General features: G+C 36.8%; 2 protein-coding genes and 1 long non-coding RNA gene across 5 annotated transcripts; 2 read left to right on the top strand and 1 right to left on the bottom strand.

The window, feature by feature from the left end:
- The first annotated feature begins 946 nt into the window (after positions 1-946).
- Positions 947-2,656, top strand: LOC131996778 (uncharacterized). 3 transcript variants are annotated; one of them, XR_009398000.1, is made up of 3 exons: positions 947-1,124; positions 2,011-2,167; positions 2,278-2,656. It is a non-coding gene; the product is annotated as an uncharacterized LOC131996778 (long non-coding RNA). The 3 variants fall into 3 exon arrangements; XR_009398001.1 differs by lacking the exon at positions 947-1,124 and adding an exon at positions 1,748-1,938; XR_009397990.1 differs by lacking the exon at positions 947-1,124 and having other exon boundaries at positions 1,702-2,167.
- Positions 2,657-8,660: 6,004 nt separating this feature from the next.
- LOC106094475 (adrenodoxin-like protein 1, mitochondrial) lies at positions 8,661-9,519 on the top strand. Its single transcript, XM_013261695.2, has 4 exons — positions 8,661-8,818; positions 8,868-8,919; positions 8,975-9,081; positions 9,158-9,519. Exons 1-4 carry the CDS (start codon positions 8,692-8,694, stop codon positions 9,400-9,402), a joined length of 531 nt encoding a protein of 176 aa, XP_013117149.1. The 5' UTR covers positions 8,661-8,691; the 3' UTR covers positions 9,403-9,519.
- A 1,709-nt stretch (positions 9,520-11,228) lies between these two features.
- LOC106094474 (protein FAM76A) lies at positions 11,229-20,841 on the bottom strand. The gene is made up of 6 exons (XM_059360454.1): positions 20,421-20,841; positions 20,113-20,195; positions 19,935-20,048; positions 19,095-19,188; positions 18,490-18,912; positions 11,229-12,070 (listed from the first exon to the last, which is right to left on the bottom strand). Exons 1-6 carry the CDS (start codon positions 20,505-20,507, stop codon positions 11,294-11,296), a joined length of 1,578 nt encoding a protein of 525 aa, XP_059216437.1. The 5' UTR covers positions 20,508-20,841; the 3' UTR covers positions 11,229-11,293.
- Positions 20,842-22,845: the final 2,004 nt, after the last annotated feature.

Here is a 22,845-nt window from a genome sequence, read left to right as displayed (position 1 = left end):
TAAAAAAAAATGAAGTGTCAAACTTTAAATGACAGAAACTAATAAGAAAAACAAAATTCTCTAAATAAAAAAAAACAGAATGCGTAAAAAAAAATGATTTGGTACCTCGAGATATGAGATAGATAACTTCCTGCTACTAAGGGAATAAATCTACCAAAGCAAAAACAGAAGAAAAAAAAAGACTACAAATTCATGTAATGGATCGGTGGTAGGTAACAAACTATCAAAAAGGTAAGTAAAGGTAAAATGATGTACGTATCGTATAGTGCCAGTGTATGCATGTTCTAATATAGGTATTTATTTTGATTCCAGGGTTTCGTGAGTGTAAACGCAAAAACAAAAAAAACGATGAAACATGGAAAGATAGCTACGATGGACAACACGTGGAAACATAAATCTTTGTCTGGCCTTACAGCCCATGGACTAAGCCACGAATGCGTACGAAGACGAAGAAGAATGTGTATCCCGTGATAAAAAAAAAAGTAAGTCCAAAATCAAATAGGCTATAACTAACTTTAATATCATTGACTCTAAATATGGAAAGATGTAGGCAGAAGTAGACATTTTCCTCCAAGTCCAAAGGCATTTGATGACACAAGGCATCGCTACCACTAGTCACCAAGACCAAGGGCGAGGAGAAAATTGTCACTTTAACGCACATCCTGTAATCTCCAAGTATCTACCGCCTCCTTTGATGAAGCTTCTCGTCCTCCAGAGCCTCTCGACTCGACTGGGCGGGACTTCCCCAAATGAGACGTCTTCCACTTGGCGATTACATAATGTGTAGAACCGACAGGAAAAAAAAATGAACGGGCTATTGCATTGATATTAGGGACAAAACTAAATTAAAACCAAAAAGCAATTAAAAGCTTACTTCCAAGCTATCAAGACTTCTGGATTAAAATAATCGTACCCCAAAAGAAATTCTGTTTAGAAAAAGACTGCTTAACTTGGGTCTTAAATGTAGCAAGCGCGTTAGGGACTCTTAAATGACCTAAACGGGACTCATCTTTGACTAACAAGTAAACTAAGACATTTTCTACACAAAACAAAAACTATTGACACTAAAAGGACTTAGATCGGGCCCCACGTTGGGCGCCATTTTGTTATGGTGGTGTTCTAAGGTGGGTACAGGCTGGACGATAAATCGCCAGCCGATAGAGGTTGGAACTGTCCCCTTTTGCATTGCCGGTATGCTGGCGTTTTGCGCGGCTATCGCTCGCCGGATGGGGGGTGGTTCTTGCCAGGGAAGTTCCTAACACCATACCAAAAAAATCATACCGGTCTTAAAATCAAACATGTACTGAGGCGGAAATAAGTCGACACACTAAAAGGTAACTTGAACAGAAAAAAAAAAGGAAACCCAACTGCACGTCACACTCACGAATCACCTATCAGCATGGCAGCCTACCGATACGCTGCTTGGCTGGTGTCCCGCCAAGCTTTTGGCCCTCCCTCAGAGACTCCCCAAGGGTCTCTCCTTGATACCCCATTGCATCGCTGGGCATCCCCTGATCAGCACCTTTACTTACCCCTTTAGCTTTACCCTACCACCTTTCTAAAAATAGCCTAAGCCAACATGGTTAATCTTTCGTTAAACGTTATAAATGAAAGCGTTTATTTCCTTGGCTGCCGAATACATACAAAAATAAATCAAATTTTGAAATTGGAAAAAGGAAAATAAAATGAGTGAAAGTACAAAAAGAAGGATCCAAAATATCCAGGATAGTGAGAAGTTATAAAAGGGGTGTAAAACGAAAACCAATAGAAGTCAAGATCTATTAATAACATTCATTTGCCGGGGAATTGTCCCCCTCGAAGTTCATTCGCCCTCCTTCTCCAAAATGTTCAGCGGGTCTCTTTGACTGACAGACGGCCGTCCGTGTATTGTAGACAGTATTCGTTATGTCCGTCTGTCTTGTATAAATGTTCATATATGTATGTGTACCTTTTCTTTTTTCTTGTCTCTTACTAATATATTTCTTTTCTTATACTCTTCTTCTTTTTCAGGCTTCCTTTTAGGTTGGACAAGTGGCTACGGGGTCAAGGAACCCCAATCTAAAGTCTAGGACCTACCTAAGATAAGAGCTCATATCCTAGCGCCTATTTGGTTCCCTATATCTGGGACGAGATTACCGTAAAGAGCACTCCCTTGTCTAACCGAACAGTAAGTAACACTTTTCTATATTCTTCTTTGCTTTCGCTTATTCTCCTAGGCACAAATATATATATGTAAATTTATTTGTAAAATAATAAAATGTTTGTATTTGTTTTAAGTCGTCCGTCAGTGTCCTAGTCCTGGATATACCGCTGCAACCAGGAGGGCTGCAGAATGCTGGATCTCTCACGCTGGACTGGAGCGGTGCTGGTGGCTGACGGTGGGAACGATGAGTTCGTGACTTTTACTGATATTTTGCGTGCTTAGCGCTTTCGTTGTGATTCTGCTGGCAGGTTCATATGCTTCGTGTGTATTTTAGGTGTTGGTTTACGAGCGTTTACAGCCTTCGAAATTGTTCACAGGTTTGATAATTAAAACAAGGAAAAAAATGTTCACCGTGTTTAAATAAACGCTACTGCCATCTATTAATAAAAAAAAATGCACTTTCCCACCATCGGTGGTGAAGGGGTTTTTCTGCTTCAAAAGCGTTCAAATTGATTATCGTGTTTTATTTAATTATTTCGCCAGGTAAAGGCACTGTATTCTCTTCTTCTTTTTCTTCTTCACGCACACGTCTGCCAGCTCCAATCGTTGACATCAAAGAGAAGGAAAACCGGCAAGGAAGTAAGCCATCTTTCCCAAATTTCCCGTCATGGCAGGCTTTCGACCAGTCCTTCCTTGACGCTTTTCCTCAGCTTCCACCCGTTTCAACCACTGAACATAGGACACACCCAGGGCTGCTATCGTGTGCCGACGTCATTCACAATAGTGTAAAACAAGAGCCTAAGGGGTCTGCCCACCGTCGGAAGCGCGCACACAACACAAGGCTAATTTTTTTGGGTTTCTGTGGCCAAAATGTTGCCATTTACAAATAAAAATTAATATTGCATCAAACAATTTATCAGCTGCTTACGTGCATGTGAACACACAGATGGGAGTGTGTGGGTCTACTAAAATTCATACAGGGTGGCTGATGAAAGCCGCTACCAAAAAAAAATGTAATAACTTTTTTTCTATTTAATAATAATAATTTAATAATTAATTTAATTAATTAATTAATTAATTTAATTAATAATAATTTAATAATTAATTTAATAATTTAATTTAACATGAATAAAAGAAAAATGTATTCCATACACCGAAAAAAAAATGTAGCAATATTCATCATTGTAGCAATATTCATCAGCCACCCTGTATAAGTTGTTGTTATTTCTAAAAATAATTAGATTTTCTAGTACTTTCACTGTTATAAGTAAAATAAGCTCATCTTTCCAGAAGCCTTTGTCAGCATCTTCCACTTTTATCGAAATATTGTTGTTGTAATTGCAAGACCAAAAGCACAACACATTCTTTCACAAACCTTATTTTGTTCGTACTGGTTGATCGAGTTGCTTGTTGTGAAAGAAATATTTATTTTCTTTCGTATATTTATTTATATTTAAAAAATACTTTCTTATTTATGCATCCACAAATACTTTATTTTTTTCCAACCAGAGTACATGTGAGCAACATCAACAAACACCCAGTTACAATTAGAAGTTTGACGATCACGTTTATTTTGCATAAGAAAATGACTTGTTGCACAGCGACTGTGGTTGTGCTCTCAATGGGCGTCCCAAAATGTAAATTTTCACCAGATTAAAAAACAAGTTATGACAAAACGAACACACTTCGGCACATTTTTCCGTTTATTTTTTTATACGGAGTTTCAACGCGAAAAGCGAATATATTGCCCAAAAAGTAATTGCGGATTTTTCATATAGTCGGCGTTGACAAATTTTTTCACAGCTTGTGACTCTGTAATTGCATTCTTTCTTCTGTCAGTTATCAGCTGTTACTTTTAGCTTGCTTTAGAAAGAAGTGTAAAAAAGTATATTTGATTAAAGATCATTCTTAGTACCGGCCTTAACAGTGAAAATACTACAAAATCTAATTAGTTTTACAAATAAATTCTGCATTTGTCTCTTTTAAATTGTTTTGTGTTTCATTATATGTTAATTACGAAGGGGTGGGTTTTGGTTAAAATTACAAAACCATACTTGAATTTCAGTACGACCCATACACTCATATTTGTGTGTACACATGCTCGTAAGCAGCTGACAAATTGTTTGAAACCACATAAATTTTTTATATGTAAATGGCAATATTTTGGCCAGAGGAACCCAAAAAAATCAACCTTGTCAAACCTCCGAAAGAACGATTTTCGAAGAATTTTCCGTAAAAAAGGACATAATACCAGCCTTAAGATGGGGTGCGTCCACAGGGATTTGGGTCTGAGTCGAGTAGGTCTGGCCGGGCAGTTAAACAGGTGACGTGTATCGTGCGGTCCCTGGTTACAATTGGAACATACATCTTGCACGACGGCATCAATCCTAGCTCTGTAGGAATTGAGCCAGAACTACTCTGGTTTGCCGGGGATGTCGATTTCTTCAGGTGCAATGGGAGGCGGTCGTTCTCCAAGGACTTCATTCACCCGGTAGCCAATTACCGCATCTGCTACCGTGTCTGCATGAATGTTGTTTAGACCTGCTTGATATGCCGCTTAATCTAGAGGTTCTCTCTTGTATCGCTGAACCTCACGCCCTAGATCATGTAAATCTACCTAAAGGCTTCTGGGCGGTAGATATCTATCCACAAAATGATGATTTGGATGTTCTCTTCGATAACAGCCCAAAAGGTATTGCTTAGACAGCATGTAGTTATGTCTTCACACTGGTAGGATCTTTGTCTCCTGGTGGAGGTGGTCCACATGAAACCTGAGGAGACAGCCCGTCGTAGTTCAGAAGGCGGCATTCTGACAGATCTGAATATTTTTCCACTGCGTGTCACAAAGTTGACGTGACCACACTGGCGCTGCATAACTTACCACAGACCGGCCAATTGCTTTGTACGTGGTCAACAAGGTTTCTTTGTCTGCACCCCAAGTGCTGCCAGCGAGTGACTTGGGGACCTTGTTTCTACTTTTGACTTTATCGCAGATTGCTGTGGCATGTGGGGAGAATGTGTAAGAGCTGTCAAATGTGACGCCAAGTATTTTGGGACACTTGATGATCGGAATCATTTCTCCATCGACGATCACAGTCAGCTCAGTATTCACCTCACGCGTATTTGTAGTGAACAAATATTTGTAGTGGTAAGGCTGAAGATTTGGTGGTGGATATCTTCAGATTTCTTGAAGCGAAATATGAGGCAAGCTCGTTGAGGTAGACGTTCAACCTATCGCAGATGTCATCAATGGGTGGGGGGCCTGATGCCATGATTGTACAATCGTCCGCATATGATACGATCTCTATGCCGTCTGGAGGGCGTGGGGTGGAGGATAGGTAGAGGTTAAACCGTGCCGGAGATATCACCCCACCTTGGGGAACTCCCGTTTCACTCTACGGTGCTTCGACTTCTTATCCCTAAATTCCACACATGACTGGCGACCACACAGATAATTCGCGACCCATCGTTTCAGGCCTGGCTGGGGGAACGTGTTGGCGATGTCCTCAAATAATTTGGCATGGCTGACCGTGTCGAATGCCTTCGATAGGTCCAGTGCCACGAGGACCGTCCTATCACATGGCCTGGGCTGATTGAAGTCACGGCAAATGTGCGCGGTGATGGCATGCAAAGCTGTTTTTGTGCTGTGCAGTCTTCGAAATCCATGTTGATGCTCGGCGAATGGAAATTCTCCTACGAGGCTCGGGAGGAGTAATACCCCCAAACTAGGGTCTTCTCCAGGCTTCAGTAGCGGGATCACTCTGCCCATTTTCCAGACATCGGGAACTAATATAAGAGTGTTCAATGACAGGTTGAGGACAGTGGTAAGATACTCAACTCCAGGTGAATCCAGATTCTTCAACATCAATGTATAGATTCCCTCGGGTCCTAACGCCTTAGATGATTTGGCACCACGGATGATATTCGTAACTTCGCCCACTGTAAATTGTGATGGCTGTTCATCGGCTCGGAGACCACGAATACGGCGTATGGCTCTCCTCCTTGCCCTGTCACTCTCGGACTAGACAATAAATTGACGGTTGAACAACCTGGCGCATCTCTTCGTATTAGTCACGGTTACGTCGCCAAAATTAGCTGAGGTCATTTCATTCCGCCTTCCGGGATAAGAGAGTGACCTAACAGTAGACCAAAGCTTGCCTGCACCAGTGCCTAAGTTACATTGCTCCAAGTGTTCCAGCCACAAATTCCGCCTATGTTCGTCGACTACCTTGTTTATTTACAGATTCAGCTGGCTGATTCTGGGGTTAATTGGGTCCATACAACAAATCCCATCACGCTCGTCTGCGAGTACCACTGCCTGTGCCAGGAAATTGGGGTATTCGACGGGCTGATATAAAGCGAGCGGCTGCCGCATTAATTATGTCTCGGAATTTCCTCTCGGCCACAAACACATCAGAGGGGGGTGGCAGTTCACTGAAGCGGCGATTGGTATACTCTCTGAAGCCAGTCCAATCGGCCTTCTTATGATTGATAAACGTCCGGCGCTCAGAGGTTATGAAGTCTGGTGGTCGATCGATGATGAGAATTATGGGAAGTTGTCTGACCAAAAAGAGGTGACGGCTTGCCAGGATACGTCACTCAGGAGATCAGGGGATGCAATGGAGATGTCTAGCGAGCTGCTGCACCTCCTCGTAATCCTAGTGGGGCATCCTCATTCACCGTGCAAAAAGTACAGCTTTCAATCTGCTCTGCCAAAACTATGCCACGCTGGTCGTTACCTAGAGGGAATGCCATGACGTGTGATGCGTATTAAAGTCCCCAACAACCAGACGATTATAGGCAGATAGCAACCCACTTATGTCGGGGTTGTAAGCCTGGCCATTAATCGGGACACAGCTACCAACCGGCGGTATGTACACGATGTATGGCTCTATCTCGGCAGTACCGGATCTGACTGCTATCCCCATGCATTCCATGTAGGGGTCAGTAGCGCCAGGCGAGATATTGCACGGAATGGTGTATTACGAAGGCCAATCACCCACCTCAATTTCTTGAGCGATCCTTACGTAGCACAATGTAACCGTGACAATTGTGCAAGCTGCAGGTGTTGGTCAACTTTGTCTCCTGGATCGCGAGAAAATATTGTACTCAGCTGTTTACGGTGCTCTACCTGGTAATTATGTCATGGATCAGCCCACATATTTTTTTTTTAATTTTTGGCAGTACTTGGTATTGAGGATGTCAACTTGTTTTCTTCTTACATGCATTCTTTGTTTGCATTTTCTCATATTTGATGACATTTTTAATGTGCAGATTTGACATCCTTAATGAAGTTCATGGGGCATATCCACTTTATGATTTCGCAAGTGACCAACCTTCTATTAGTGAATCGTGGTACCATGCATTGTTCTCAACAAAACGCAGACAATAGATACTTATAGATGATCCTTCCTCTCCCAACAAAAATAGCTTCTAACAGAATGGGCGCGTTGAGCTTTGGTTTTGAGCGTCTCGTTGCAAAAATGTAACTCTGCTCACAAAAGCGACAAAACAAATTGTAACCCTGACGCTTGAAAGAGAGCGTCATTCTCTGTTGCTACACGTGAAGTAGTGTTTTGGTTTTCAAAGTTAAAAATTCTTTAATTTTGCGAGTTGCTTTTTCAACGTTTGTTTGCAGAGTTGCATTTTTCGCTCCTCAACCCGCTCATTCTATTTAGGTCATAAGTGCAAGGTTTAGAAATCTGACGTTTTCTTTCACAAAAATAAGCTAATAACATGTTGAAAAGCACAAAATGACCACAATCGATTGAAAAATTGCTAAATCATTTTCATTGCTCATTCACAGTAGTCTTTTAATTTTCTTTTCTCTTAATTTTCTTGGTTCATTTCTAATCTTTGTACCTAGCACATTTTGAAAGCGTCGCAAAGTACACCTTTATATATTGAACATCTACCATATATATATATATATATATATATATATATATATATATATATATATATATAGCATTAGGATATGCATATATATACATAGCATTAGGATATGCTTTTCTTATGCCAACGAATATTGGCTGGTACTATGTTCGTTTTTACCGTTGAAAACCCGTGTTTTTCGCAATTACTTTTTAGAAAAACTACAAAAATTTCAATTATATTAAAACTTTACCACAAATAATGAAAGAACGTCCTACTGAATAAAATCAGCAAGTTTTTTTGCTTTGAAATCTATTATGGTTGGTACTATGTCCGTTTTTTCATGATGAAGTTTTGAAACATTACGAAAATAACAATAATAAGATAACAATTTTATTAAAATTTTACCTTAAGTATTGAGGGAATGTCCTACCGAATGAAATCAGCAAGTATTCTTGCTTTAAAATCTATTGTATTATCTAAAAAAAAGTAATCACCGAAAATATCGCGAAAAACGAACATAGTACAAGCCTTATTTCGTTAGAGCTGTGTACCGGCCCGAAGCCTCTGGCATGGTTGCTTTAATTATCCGGACTCTACTGTATAAGAAAAATATTTGATGTAAACAAAGCAATGTCAGTCATCAGCTGACATTGTTTTCCCATTGCATTTCCATGTATTATAACCTTCCTTTGGACAAAATGCTTGTATTTTTACGTCAGATTGCCCGTAACAATTTTCATAGGAACATACAGCGACTACGAGAAACATTTCCTTCAAAAACAATATATACAACACCAAGTAAGTCAGTGATACTGCTTAAAAATCCAATAACCTTTTTATATTACAGTTCCAAGACACGGCGAATATGAATGGCAAGATCCCAAGACCGAAGACGAAATGTGGGTATGTGAAATAGACACTTCGACTTTATGGCAATATTTTTGTGTGTTTCAGCGTGCGTGTCACATATATTGATAAAAATGGAAAACGGATTGAGGTGAAAGGAAAAGTTGGAGATAATGTCCTATATTTAGCTCACCGCTATGAAGTTGAAATGGAAGGTATGTAGGTACTTCCAAGTATGCTGCTTTCCACACACTTATCGTTTAGTTTCATAATAAAACATTTACACCTTAGGAGCTTGCGAAGCATCTTTAGCTTGTACCACTTGTCATGTGTATGTACACGGAAATTTTTTGGATAAATTGCCGGAAGCAGATGAGAAGGAAGATGATTTATTGGACATGGCACCATTTCTGAGAGAAAACTCAAGGCTAGGATGTCAAATAGTTTTAAATAAAGAATTAGATGGCATTGAATTGGAACTTCCTAAAGCTACACGAAACTTTTATGTCGATGGGCATAAACCAAAGCCACATTAAATTCAAATTATTGAGTTACATCGAATATACATATTACTATTAAATATTTTGTTGATCTGTAGAGTACATAAACATGTAAATGCTGTGTAGTACATTAAACTATTAATAGCGTAACAATCCCAAAAGAGTATAGTTAAGTTTGGCGTAGGTTAAAGGACCCTACTGTCGTGTTTTTGGGTTCGTAATTAACTGAGCGTCCATTGTGGTCTGTGACAGTTTCATTACACATTAGACTTTGATTTTCGTTGCTCTGTACCAGAATATTCGAAACAATCCCATGGCAGCCGGTTGTACGTACCGGATTGACCCGATGGAGTTATCCATCGGCAAGGGCTGCCGCCTCAGTGTACAACACACTGCTACAACAACAACAACAAGAATATTCGAAAAATTATGTTCACTGAGTTTTTGACGAAGTGTAGTCGATGGCTTGTGTTGGTACATTATTATTTTCAATGTATAACACAGCTACAACAACAACATTATTATCAATTAATGGTCTTCATAGTTCTCGCTGAAAATGTTTGACTCTGTGATCTCACTACATAGCAAATTTGATCATGAATATTTCGAACAGAGTCAAATTTCTCGCACAACAATGAGTGATGTCCGATTCAAGTTTAAGCTCAATTATAAGATACCTCCTTTTATAGCCGAATCCTAACGGAGTGAAAAAGTGCGACACCTCTTTCGGGAGAAGTAAGTGCATGGTATAGTACGTCAGAAATGTAGATGACATTAGGAGGGGATAACCACCTCTGAGATTTTTTCTTATGTTCTCGCTGGGATTTTAACTCAGTCGTTCAGTATTCGTAGCTGATCGCATATTAGCAAATGCCAAAAAAAGTGTCGGCTGTACTAATTCGATTTGTTGGCCTATATCTTGCGCCAGAACTTTCGAGTGGTAACTTTTGAGTGTGTTAAATTTTTAAAATTTAATTTTTTTTAAATCCTTTCCACAGAGTCCAATGTTTATTCTACCTAATGAAATAATATAGAACAGATATTTGAATGGTGTCTTTTGTTTAAACAAATGTTTTTAAGGTCGCTTTAATTCTAAACGATTGAATTGTGTGACCACTGAAAAATCAGTTTGCTTTGAACACTCGCTGATTGTAGGTAAACTAAAACGTTCAAATGCTAAGGTGACCATATATATAAAAAAGAGGTCGACCTAATCATATGTCCACAAGTGTATGGAGCCTTTTAGATTTCGCCAAATTGAAACTCAATATCGTTAATAATGCTCCAATTCTTTCGATGATGTAAACACACATTTTTATTACAGTATTACATATTTTATAGCAAAATGCTAAAAATGTTTTGACGAAATTGAGAATGGAAAACAAAGTTTCTTAATCCGTTTTATACTAGCAGAAATTTTAAAACGATATACGACGATCGTTTTTGTATATCGATATTTAATTATAAAATATTACTCACAAACTACGCTAAAATGAAAAAGGGAAACATTTATTGTATTACAATACTTATATTCTGAACCAAAAGAAATTAGCAGCAGCACAATTAACTAATAAAAGTAAAACATTTGTTAGTTGAAAAATCATAATTGAATGTTTTAAAAATATAGTCGCAGATGAACACGATTAAGAGTACTGGACAATTTTAAATGTGTGTGTGTGTTTCGTCTATACACATAAGTCTCCAAAATTCCTGAATAATATATATATATATATATATATATATATATATATACATATATATATATATATATATATATATATATATATATATATATATATATATATATATATATATATATATATATATATATATATATATATATATATATATATATATATGTTTTAAAGGTAACATAAAAATAAAACATTAAATTACATTTTTCCTATTATAAAAACGGTAAAATTTTTCAATTCGATTCTGGAGTGTTGGAGCGAGAAGGCGAAGGAGAACGCGATGCCGAATGGGACCTAGAACCTGAGCGCGATCCAGGAGAACGTGATCTCGAAGCAGAGCGTGAATGGGACTTTGAACGAGACTTCGATCGTGATTTTGACCTTGATTTTGAACGTGATTTAGATCGTGACTTTGATCGTGACTTTGATCGAGACTTTGAACGTGACTTCGATCGGGATTTTGAATGTGATTTAGATCTGGATCGGGAGCGAGAATGCGAACGCGAACCCCTCGAGCGAGAACGAGATCGATTTTCCTCAACTCCATCATTTTTAGTGTCATTTTCTTGATTGTCTGTTTTGTTAGATTCTTTGCTTTTATCTTCGGGTTCTTCTTTGGGCGATTCTTTGACATCTTCCTTATTAGATTCTGAGTCTCGAGAGTCATCCTCGCTTTTGCGGTCGTCCTCGTCTTTACGAATATCCTTTTCATCGTCTTTATCAGATGAATCCGTTGCATTGCTCGCTGCTGTAGCATCTTCTTTTGGCGACTGGTTTTCCCGTTCCCGCTTCTCTCGCTCTTTATCCCGGATAGCCCCTGTACTTCCTGTTCCTGTTCCACCAGACCCATTCTTTTTGTTCATTTTCTTGAGGCCAGCTACTTCTTTAAGAAGATTAGCAATTTTACGATTAAGATTTTCAACTTTCATTTCATTTAAACGATCAATATCCTTGAGCTTATTACGCATTTCAATTTCCTTTTCAAAATTTTTGCCTTTTAATTCAGTTAGCTGAAAACAAAAAAAAAACAATTTTTTTATTATAAAAATATTTGTTTTTTTTATAAGAATTTTAAAAAATAATATTTGTTTTTGTAAAAATATATTTTGCTGCAATAAAGATAGCTTGCCAAATCACTTGTGATATTCATACCAGTTTAAACATCAATTTTAAAGTATAAAAGCCTCAAATTTGAAAAAAAAACAAACTGCTAATATAAAAAAGAGGGCACAAGACTAATCCAAAAAGTTTATTGACATATCCAGGAAGCGAAACAATCTGGATATACTATAATCACTAAAGGATACAATTTTTTTAGGGGCCAAAAATAACCGCATACCTGAGCGAGTAAAATTGTTCGAACATTTTTGTTTTGACATTATCGCAGTCGTTAACGAGTGCGTGAGCTCAGGACCAATCGAATATAATTGTTACTTAATATGAATGGTTAAAGCAAAGATCGAAATGTAAGTACTTGTGTGCATTCATTAATAAAATGAAAAAGTAAATAAACCCTTTTTTTCGTATTTAGGACTAATCTACACAAAATAAATGGGCGACAAAAGGTGGAAATGGCTGACCATCCGAATTTCGCTAAAATATGTTACCAAATTGTACCAAAGTCACACAGTTAAATTACTATGGGCCAAGAACAAATGGTGTCAAATCTTGGAGAAATGTAAGAAACAGCCAATTGCAATTTTGATGGTACCGCGGTAGACTTGAGGCCTTTGAATTTTAGCTCAAAAAAAATCAAATTTTTTTTTGAGCCGTGGGCAAGCAAAAATTTCGATCGTAGACCATGGACGTGAAAACAGGACTCGTCACACGTATAAACAAAGAATGGCTAAAAAATCATGTTCCGCACTTCATTTGTTCCACAATTCCTGTCCAATTCACCAGATACCAATCCGACGGACTTTTCTGCTTGGGCCACTTTAAAAGCAAAGGTAATGATTAAAATGTATGCCCATATTGAAGAAATCCAATGTACAGAGTGGGCCAGTATACCGGAAGATTACATTCGTGCAGCAAAATGTCGTTATATTACTTCCGTACATTTTTGTACTTTGAATTGGAAACACTTCCTGTCAGCTCCCCGGTAAATCTAAATAATAAGTTAAAAAGGTGATGCTAAATAATAAGCATTTTTCATTAATAATATAATGTAATATACGGCAAAAAAAAATTAAGCCTCGTGGCATCCGTACCGCATATGGTCCAGCTCAGACATTGTTTTTGTAGCAGTGTGTTGTACACTGAGACGGCAGCCCTTGCCGATAAAGGAATTAATCGGGTCAATCCGGTACGGTACAACCGGCTGCCATGGGATTGAGATTAGACAATATTTGGATATAGCTGCCATCCGATCTCTCAATATATAGTCTTGTACCCATAATGGGCGCATTTCTTATGCCATTTCGCTGAAATTTATAACAGAGATTTGTGTTAGGGCCCTCAACACACTTTCTGAACATGGTCCGGATCGGACATAGATGCGGTATAGGCCGATCAGCGATTAAAAGTAGAAAGAATGGCCCCAAAACCCTTGCCCTATATAATCTAGATAGGAACGTTGTTGTTGTCAAGCTCCGGTCAAAGGACCGATCGCCGCGAGAACTCGGTGGCCATTGGTGATTTAAAGGCGCCAATAACCCGCCTTGTCATATCGAGCATAATAGGCACTCAGCCTATTGCCTTTCACTGAGACTCCGCTCGATACCGCTGATTGTCCACGACTGCCGTTGCAGCTACTGCGTATGTAGCATTCCCCTATCCCCTAACCTGCACCCGGTCGTTCGCAGCTGAGCTTCTGGGCACAGCACTGAACACCACACAGATCGGACCTCATTGTTTCAGCCTGTGTGGTCCTCAAATTTAAATCCTATATTTTCTAGTCGACCATAATTCCGTCTTGGGAATTTTCTTTGGGTGTCCCTTCGTACTTTACTTCCAAACGCCTTTTATTTGCGTCCCAAATTTGAATATAAGATTTGCACTGTACTTTCAAAGACTTTAAATTTGAGTCCAATATTGTACCGGTCGACCAATTAGTCATTTTGGCGGTTTACTTGGGGTGGGCGACCCTCAGACACTTAGTCCTAAATTTAAATATCCGATTTGTACTCTACTTCCAAATATAAAACGTTTTATTACGATAACTTGCATACTTTTGCAATTATTGCTTAATTTGTATAAGGTACTTGTGTCTGGCGAAATTAATGCAAGTGCACTTCGCTTTCACAGAATTTATCTGCCAAAAATAAAATGACTCTTGTTGTAAAATCATAACGGCTTGGATTATGAACACAAAATTTTAACAGAAGGTGGAAACAGTCGTAAATCATCGATTCCTTTTAAAAACTGAAAATCTCTACATTTGGCCAAAAAGATATAATTAGGGGGCGTATGTTCAAATCAACTCTGATGCAAAAAATAAACGGTAGCCATTTGGAAAATTTGGAAACGACAGCTTTCGAGTGCGGTAATACATCCATTCAATAGGTGACGAAATCTCATTCGATACAAAAGTGTACTCGATAACGTTTGCGGTAATTCGGCCGCAGGTTATGTAAATTCCGAAAGTAAACCAAAGGAAATATGATCTTTATTATCGATATGTAACGAATAAAATTAGTTTGTTATTATTTGCGATTTTTAGCTTTTTTGAAAAAATCTCTTTTTTGTAGATTGGTACATGTTTCATTATTTTAAGTTACGAGGTTATACTTTGGTGATTGTAATCTTCTCTACACAGAAAAAAATATAACGAACACTTTTTAAATTAAAAATTTAATTAAAAATAAAAATGTTTTCAACTAAAACATTTATTGAAACAATCATGTTTTTATTGAATCTGAATGTTTTTTCAGTTACAATCATTTTCAATTAAAAAATTATTGATTCAATATTTTTTTTTTTAATTGAATCTGAACTGTTTTTCAATTAGGATCGTGAATGGAATTTTTGAAATTTTCAATAAAAAAGTTAATTGCTTCAATCATTTCTTTAATTGAATCTTACTAAATTTTATATATAAAATGTGATTAGAAATTGTTTCTTTTCAATTAAACAATAACGGCCTAGACAATTAACTTTTTCCTTTTTGTCACTCGATTCGTTCGCCAATTCAATTGAAGAGCTGATTTTATAAGGGGAAAACAGTTGTTGAATTGGCGAACAAATCGAGTGAATAGGCAGTAAGTTCTTTCAATCATTTTTTTAATTGAATCGAAAACTCTTTTTGACCCAACATTACTGTATGACTGTCCGTTTAAAAAGTCTAGTCACTCAAACTTTCATAAAATTCTTTCTTTATATAGAAGAAAAAACTCCCACAACAAACGGCTTCTTTAGCATCTATCTAATTATAACATATTTCCTGTTGGGTTTACTTCCCCAATGCATGTAATTAATTCATAAAGTTACTGTGCAAAAATATATTAATTACTGCTAGTCTATGTCGCTAGCTAGACCTAGCTAAACCCGCCTCGCTACTCATTCTTTTATATTTCAGGAAACATTATTTTCCGTTGCATTTTTTGAAAACCTTTGGAGGTGTTTTGTTTCTATGGTGTGATTATGGAGCGAAACAAAAAACTCAAATTCATGTCCCAGGAGTTTTACATATGCGAGCAATTAGGTTGGTTTAAAAATTTTTTTTTTGGCGGCACTCCCCTAAAATATTTCATTTTGTTAGATTTTAAGATTCCCAACATTTGGAATAAGTTTTGAAAATCTAAATTTTTTTGGTTATTTGGTGACTTTAGGGACTTCGGTGACAAACATCAAATTAAAGGCTATTCTCTCCTAACATTTTATATTTAATAACGAAGAACGTATATAGCACTAAATTCGAGTTAATGAAGCCAATGTCCCTATTAATGTGCAAGGTAACCCGTGTGCTGATAGTCAGTCTGTCGTTTTTATGCAATACACCACTACTGTGGTACATGTATGTCCCGATTGTAACCAGGGACCAGACCCACTCGACTCAGACCCAGATCCCTGTGGACGCACCCCATCTTAGTCGCAGAGTTCCTGGGTCTTGACACTCAACAGAATCAAGCAGACGAAAGATAGAACACAATAAACTGCTACAACAACCGTGGTACAGGGTATTATAACATAGTGCATTTGTTTGTAACACCAAGAAGGAAGAGAGATAGACCCATTGATAAGTATACCGATCGATTCAGAATCATTTCCATGTTGTTGTCGCAGTGTGTTTTACACTGAGGCGGCAGCCCTTGCCGATGAAGAACTCCATCGGGTCAATCTAGTACGTACAACCGGCTGCCATGGGATCATTTCCTGATTCGATTTAGCTATGTCCGTCTGTCCATGTTATTTTTATGTACAAAGTACAGATCGCAGTTTTTATCCGATCGTCTTAAAATTTGATACAGTTATGTTTTTGGGTCTAGAGACGAAGCTTATTGAAATTGGAAGAAATCGATTTAGAATCGATTCACTTTCTAAGCCCAATCTGGTGGACAGATGAGTCGTGTTATCCCTGGTTGCGTGTGGGACACACATTCTGTGTGCATATTGGCGTCCTTCCTTCACCAAAAGGAGCATAGATGGCTTTATCTGCCGAATCGTTTTTGATCAACCGTCTGCCTGATACGCTCCTTTATCTAAATGCCTTCTTTTGAGTACACAGAAAAAAATATTACGAAAAATTTTTTAATTAGAAATTTATTTGAAAATAAAAATGTTTTCAATTAAAAAATTAATTGAATCAATCATTTTTTAATTGAATCTAGATTATTGTTCCAATTACGATCGTGATTGAAATTTTGGCAATTTTCAATTAAAAAATTAATTGATTCAATCATTTTTTTCATTGAATCTAAGCTTTTTTCAATTACTCGTGATTAAAAATTTTTGTCGTTTTCAATTATAAAATTAATTGATTCAATCATTTGTTTCCATTGGATATGAACATTTTCAATTACAATCATGATTGAAATTTTCAATTAAAAAATTTATTCAATAATTTTTTTAATTGAATCTTAAAATTTTTTGTTATAAAAATATGACTGACAATGTAATCGAACAAGACCGCTAACGTTTTTCTTTTTGTCCCTCAATTCGTTCGCCAATTCATTGAAAACAGTTGATTTTTTAGAGCCAATAAAGCTGTTTTTATTCAAATAACGAACAAATCGAGTGACAAAAAGAAAAAATGTTAGCGGTCTAGGCAGTAAGTTCGTTCAAACATTTTGTAATGGAATCAGAAATTTTTTTAGAAACGACTACAACAACAACTCATAATTTTGATAGGAACATTTTACATACAGAAGATAAAACTCCCTAACAAACGAACTTCGAATACCTTTTTAAATTTCCAGACGCAATTATAATCTTATTAATGATCAAAATATATAATGGCTAACGGTTTCTTAAGCTTTCGATTTAATTAAAAAAAAAAAAAAAACTATTCTAGTTAAATATTTTTCTGTTGGGTTTACTTCCCCAATGCATGTATTTCATAAAAGATACTTCCTCGCTACTCTCTCTTTTAAAATTCGGAAAACAATATTTTCCAGTTCATTTTTAGAAAAACGCCCGGAGGTGTTTTTTTTCTGAGGAGGGATTATGAACTTAAGCGTAATCCTCAAATTCCCAAACCTGAACCCTGAATTTGAACAGATAAATCAAATCAAATCTTACTTCCCTTATTCAAATCCAACTTATTCATCGATGCCGACTCTTTTTTGTTTTTGGCTATACTATTCTTTTAATAGAAAGCATTAAACAATGGTTCAAAAGCCGGACAATATCCTGCAATGAAATCTCTATAAAATTTTAAGACCGATAAAAGATAGAGCATCACAAAAAAATCATATATTTCAATCCAAAATTGCGTAATTATGTAGGGTTCGTCCAACAGGATTTACCCATACGTTTAAATATTTATTCATGAGACATCAGAAAACATATTTTTTTCCAGCGCACATTCTTGAGTTTTGTTCGCAAGGAATTTAGAAAGGTGAAATGAAAATCGAACATTGGAGTCAGAACAAATGAGTTTTTTTAGGCACAGAAGCAGAAGGCGAATGCATCAGTTAAATAAGAATCAAAAATTTTTTTTTAAAAAAACAATACGCAATAGATAGAAATGCCGCTCCTTCATGCCGACTATGTGGACCAGAACCACTAAAAATTATTTGCAATATATAAATATTGGGAATGTCGGTGTCCCAAAAACAGCGTGATTAATTAACATAAAAATTAGAACCGTTATGTTGTCTAGGCCCTGTTGTTAGAATGATGGAAAATGTCCCATATAGAAAGTAATGTTAATCCGCTCAATGCATAATGAATTTCTAAGGGGAAATCATGTCTTCGATTGAAAAGATTTAAACAACAACATATAGGAGTAAGAACTTTTTTTCTTTGAAAATTATCTATAAAAACTTACCAATTTATCTTTTTCTAATAATTCTTTGTCCTTTTGGTTCAATCTTCTCTCCAGGCTAGCAATGCGCTCTTTTAAAGTAGTCAAAGCAACTACATGATCTGCAGAATTTGGATCTATAGTTACAACAGCTGGAGCTGCTACAGATCCCAAACCGTTGCCACTGCTTGAAGATGCTGTACGAGAAATTTTTTCTGGCAAGTCAAGTCCAGCGGCACTTGCTGCTGCTACCGCTGTGTTAGCGCTGTTGCTACTTTTTGTGACATCACCGCTGCGGGCAGCCTTTTTTGCGGCAGCAGATGAACTATCGCGATGTGATTTTTCATGGGGACGTTTTTTAGATGATATTCGTCCTTCTTGCTGCGCTTTCAGCCACGCACGTTTATAAGCACATGTGCAAAGCCAGCACAGTAATTTGCCGTTGATCTAGAGATAAATTAAAAAGATTTTTAATTACCTTAATATTTAAATAAATTATATATATAATATGAACGCAAACATTTTGTGCAAATGCCGACAAAATTTACGGCATGGCTAATATTTTAAACCATTTTTTTTAATTAAAATTTGAAACAGTTGCACATTATATATAACAACGAGTTTCGAACCTTTTTATTTTCGTCACGCCTATCGAAAGCAGACCTCAATTTACACTCATCGCAGTGTACCGGTGGACCATATCTCGCTTCATAGCTAGCACATCTTTGCACATGGTAATTATTTGTTATCATGTAAATTTATAACGATCAGTCCCAATGTTCATCCAGCAGTGTTTTTGATTCATTCATTATTTAGGTTGTTCGTTGAAAAAAGAAAAGAAGAAAAATGTTTGCGTTCATAAAACCTTGTATCAAATTATGAATGAATGGTTGATTCTTCTACTATTGGTTAAATAAGTATCTCTTTATAAATATTTATATATCGATGGCTTAATATAAAAAAGGAACCTTAGTCAATTTTTGGCAACTTTACAGCAAGAGAAAAAATTTTGACTTTGGCCTATTTTTGAAATCGTCATGTGGCAATTGTATCCACATGAAATTTGGAGGCAAGGTGCATCTGACATTTGTCTTCCAGAATAAAAAAAAAGCCAATGAGAGAAAAATTGAGTTGGGCCCTTTTTATATTAACCCATCGATATATATCGTTCCATTTAGAAAGAGTTTTATCCAGCTAAGAATGTGTAATTGCCAAGAACCACCCATTAGAACTTCAAAATATGATATTTTGCTTTACTGTATATAGGTTGCAATTTTTTCTTGTGATAATTTGCTAGAAATAATTGTTTGCTTACTGCATCTCTAAAACTCAAGATACTTCAAAAAACAAATTTTTAAGTTGGAATACTAGAAATTTTCTCCTCATTTTAGCCTATAGTTATTTCTCCTCAAGGCGAGAGAAAAGCATATCATATTCATCCATCCCAGTAGAAACTAATTAATACAAACCTCATACACTTAGAGCCTCCAAATGCAGCAACAATTTTACAACATTCACATGCACTCGGCTTGCCATATTTACCCAAGTTGTGCTCACATTTTTTGCAAATATTTTGAGCTTTCCTTTTTTAAAACATAAAAAAACGACGTCATTATAAAGGGCGCGCATGATTGTTTGTATACTTACGATGTTTGCTGAAATTCGGAGCGACAGTAAGTACATTTGACGACCGGATTAGCTGATGTAGAGGACGAAGACCCACGACAATTCTGAAATAATAAAAAGAAAATGAAAAAATGCGAAAAACTCTATATACAAAGCCGTAATCTTAGTTAGGTGAATTTTTATATTAAATATTGGCCCGCATTTGCCATTGGTTGGCACCTCGAAAGCGGATTGATTACGCATTTGAACTAATTGTAAGTCACTTTCACTTCAGTCCTTCTCCCTCTGAGTTTTTAGGGTTTTGTATAGGTGTACAAATAATAATTAACCTTGCAAAGCTGGGTTCCTGAAGATAATTCTTCGAACGGGTGTCTTGAGAAGCATTTCGAGCACGCAAATAAAACTTTTCCACTCATTTTATTTCCCAGGTCAATTTGGTAATAATGTCGAAGTGTTCGTAAAAAGAACACCAGGTAACGAATGTATTATTTCTTTTGTTTAAAATATTAAAAATGGTTGTTTTTCCACGAAGTTCGTGACTCTCTTCGTCTGGTGGTTGGCTGGATTTTATTTTTTTTTGCAAAGCGACGCTAGCCGAGTACAAAGTCAGGCAATTTTCACCAACGGAATGAAGCCGCCGTTAAACCACGAAAAATGAAACCACGAGAATACGAGGCGACTTCCAAAGCGTTTAAACACAATCACATTTTCTGGTAAAACCTATATATATTCATCTACAGGTACTGGTAATTATGTCAGGGTTTTACCCATGACATAGTGAATATAGGATGTGTGTGTCGAATGGTAGCAAAGTTGTAGGGATAGTAAAAATGTGACGTTAAGTGTGGTGAATAATTTTTGAGTAGCCCAGGGGCTAGTAAGATTTTTGACAGCACAGAAAATTTCAACGTTTCATTCATGATATAATTACCAGGTAGTGTACCGTAAACAGCTGAATACAATGTTTTCTCGCGAAGTGCACTATCTGCCAACGAGTTTTAGTTGTGAATTATAGTTAAGAACCATTACACACACAAACAACGAAAAATGGCGCGAACTAGTAACAACACTAATTCAGAGTTACACTAATCGCTGATTTTGACAGCTAGTGTACTAAATATTTTGTTGTTGAGCAACTGCCACAACCTGTAAATCAATATATCTTGGTTTCATTGAGCAAAGTCACATGTCAGTAATTGTAAATTCTTTGCGTTTTGGTAACCAACTTGCATGCGGTACAACTTAGTCGCCTACATTGTGGGTAGACGACACTAAATGTGAACGACTTATTTGGGATAAAATAAGTAAAATTATTGTGTATTATCATTGGCAACGGAATTCTAAAAGGTTGCTATTTAACAATAATGAACAAAAAGTACAGTTTTGTGCAAGATCTATTCATTTACAGGTAGTGGCAGTTGCCCAATAACAAAATATTGAGTGCACTATCTGTTAAAACAAGTGATAAGTGCAACTCTGATTTTGTGTATGTTACTAGTGCGCAACTAATTATTATTTTCTGACTTTTCCCTGTATTATTGTACATCTTGTTTACTTTTGATTTTTGACAAACGTCAACATTTGTCTATGTTAGAAAAAATGGTCGATTGGGACAGCAAAATGAAAATTCACCAGTGTAAAAAACAACCCCCTACGTCATTTTTACATCTCACCATAGGAGATTGCTATCATTTGACACACTTATACGTTGGAAAATATCTTTAACCCCGTTAACACTCATGACACATTTAGGAGATAGCGTCGTTAGCACAACAACAAAAATCTACCCCCAACGAAACTACCTTGAGTGGCAAATGTCGTAAATTGAAATGTCAAAGTGGTTTTAGAAATAAACTTTGTTTTACAACTTATCTTCTTCAAATGTGTTTTATATTTGTATTTTCATCATTATTAAACTATTTTTTTGCTTATGTGTGGAACATGGGATCAAAAAGAAATTCTTTTTACGATTTTTGAAAAATCACAGATGTTTTATTAAGCCTTTGATGTTTAGATTTACTGCAAAATCAAAAAAAATATAAAAAAATACTCAGCTGTTCGCATGACCTCACCTTATAAGTGCATCCTGGTTTAAACTGCTTTTTAAATCCGGATTTAATGGCTCGATCACCTGTTTTATCTTTATATTTAAAATCAGCTGCCGAGAGCCTTAAATCCGGATTTAATGAGCGGTTTAACGAGGTTTTACTGTTGCTATAACCAGTATATTATGACAAACTAATCACAAGAGCACACATGCTACTCGCCTATGCCGACGATATCGATATCATAGGTCGGTCACCGGAAGTAGTAACTTCAGCCTTTAAGAGAATCGAAAGAGAGTTAGTGAAAATGGGTCTGGCAGTAAATGGAGATAAGACGAAGTGAATGGTTTCAACTCCCAAAAAGCCTTGGACAACCGAGCAGATAAAGGAAATGGAGAAAGTTGGGAACCACAACTTTGAGACAGTCATTTTATCTACCTCGGTACCGCCGTAATCGAAACGAATGACACCAGTTTTGAGATTAAGCGAAGAATAGTAAAATATATGGACCAGTTTGCAATAATGGAGAATATAGGCGACGTATGAACCACGAGCTGTATGGAAAGATCAAGTGGTGGGAGACACCTCGAAACTTGGTGTCAGAGATTTTAGCGCAGAAGATCGAGGTGCTTGGAAATCTATTCTACGTTCGGCTAGTGGAACAAATATTCTGTCATAACCAACTAAAGTAAAGTAAGTAACCAGTAAA

This window comes from Stomoxys calcitrans, chromosome 1, assembly GCF_963082655.1.
Source record: "Stomoxys calcitrans chromosome 1, idStoCalc2.1, whole genome shotgun sequence".
In the NCBI taxonomy this organism is placed as follows: Eukaryota; Metazoa; Arthropoda; class Insecta; order Diptera; family Muscidae; genus Stomoxys; species Stomoxys calcitrans.
This window is presented reverse-complemented; position numbering and strand designations above follow the sequence as displayed.

Coding starts and splice junctions, on each gene's coding strand:
- LOC106094475 (XM_013261695.2), top strand. CDS start 8,692: ATGTATTATAACCTTCCTTTGGACAAAATGCTTGTATTTTTACGTCAG. Junction 8,819..8,867: donor AACAATATATACAACACCAA/GTAAGTCAGTGA, acceptor TTTATATTACAG/TTCCAAGACACGGCGAATAT. Junction 8,920..8,974: donor CCCAAGACCGAAGACGAAAT/GTGGGTATGTGA, acceptor TGTGTGTTTCAG/CGTGCGTGTCACATATATTG.
- LOC106094474 (XM_059360454.1), bottom strand. CDS start 20,507: ATGAGTGGAAAAGTTTTATTTGCGTGCTCGAAATGCTTCTCAAGACAC. Junction 20,049..20,112: donor TCCGAATTTCAGCAAACATC/GTAAGTATACAA, acceptor GTTTTAAAAAAG/GAAAGCTCAAAATATTTGCA. Junction 19,189..19,934: donor GGAGGCTCTAAGTGTATGAG/GTTTGTATTAAT, acceptor CCATGTGCAAAG/ATGTGCTAGCTATGAAGCGA.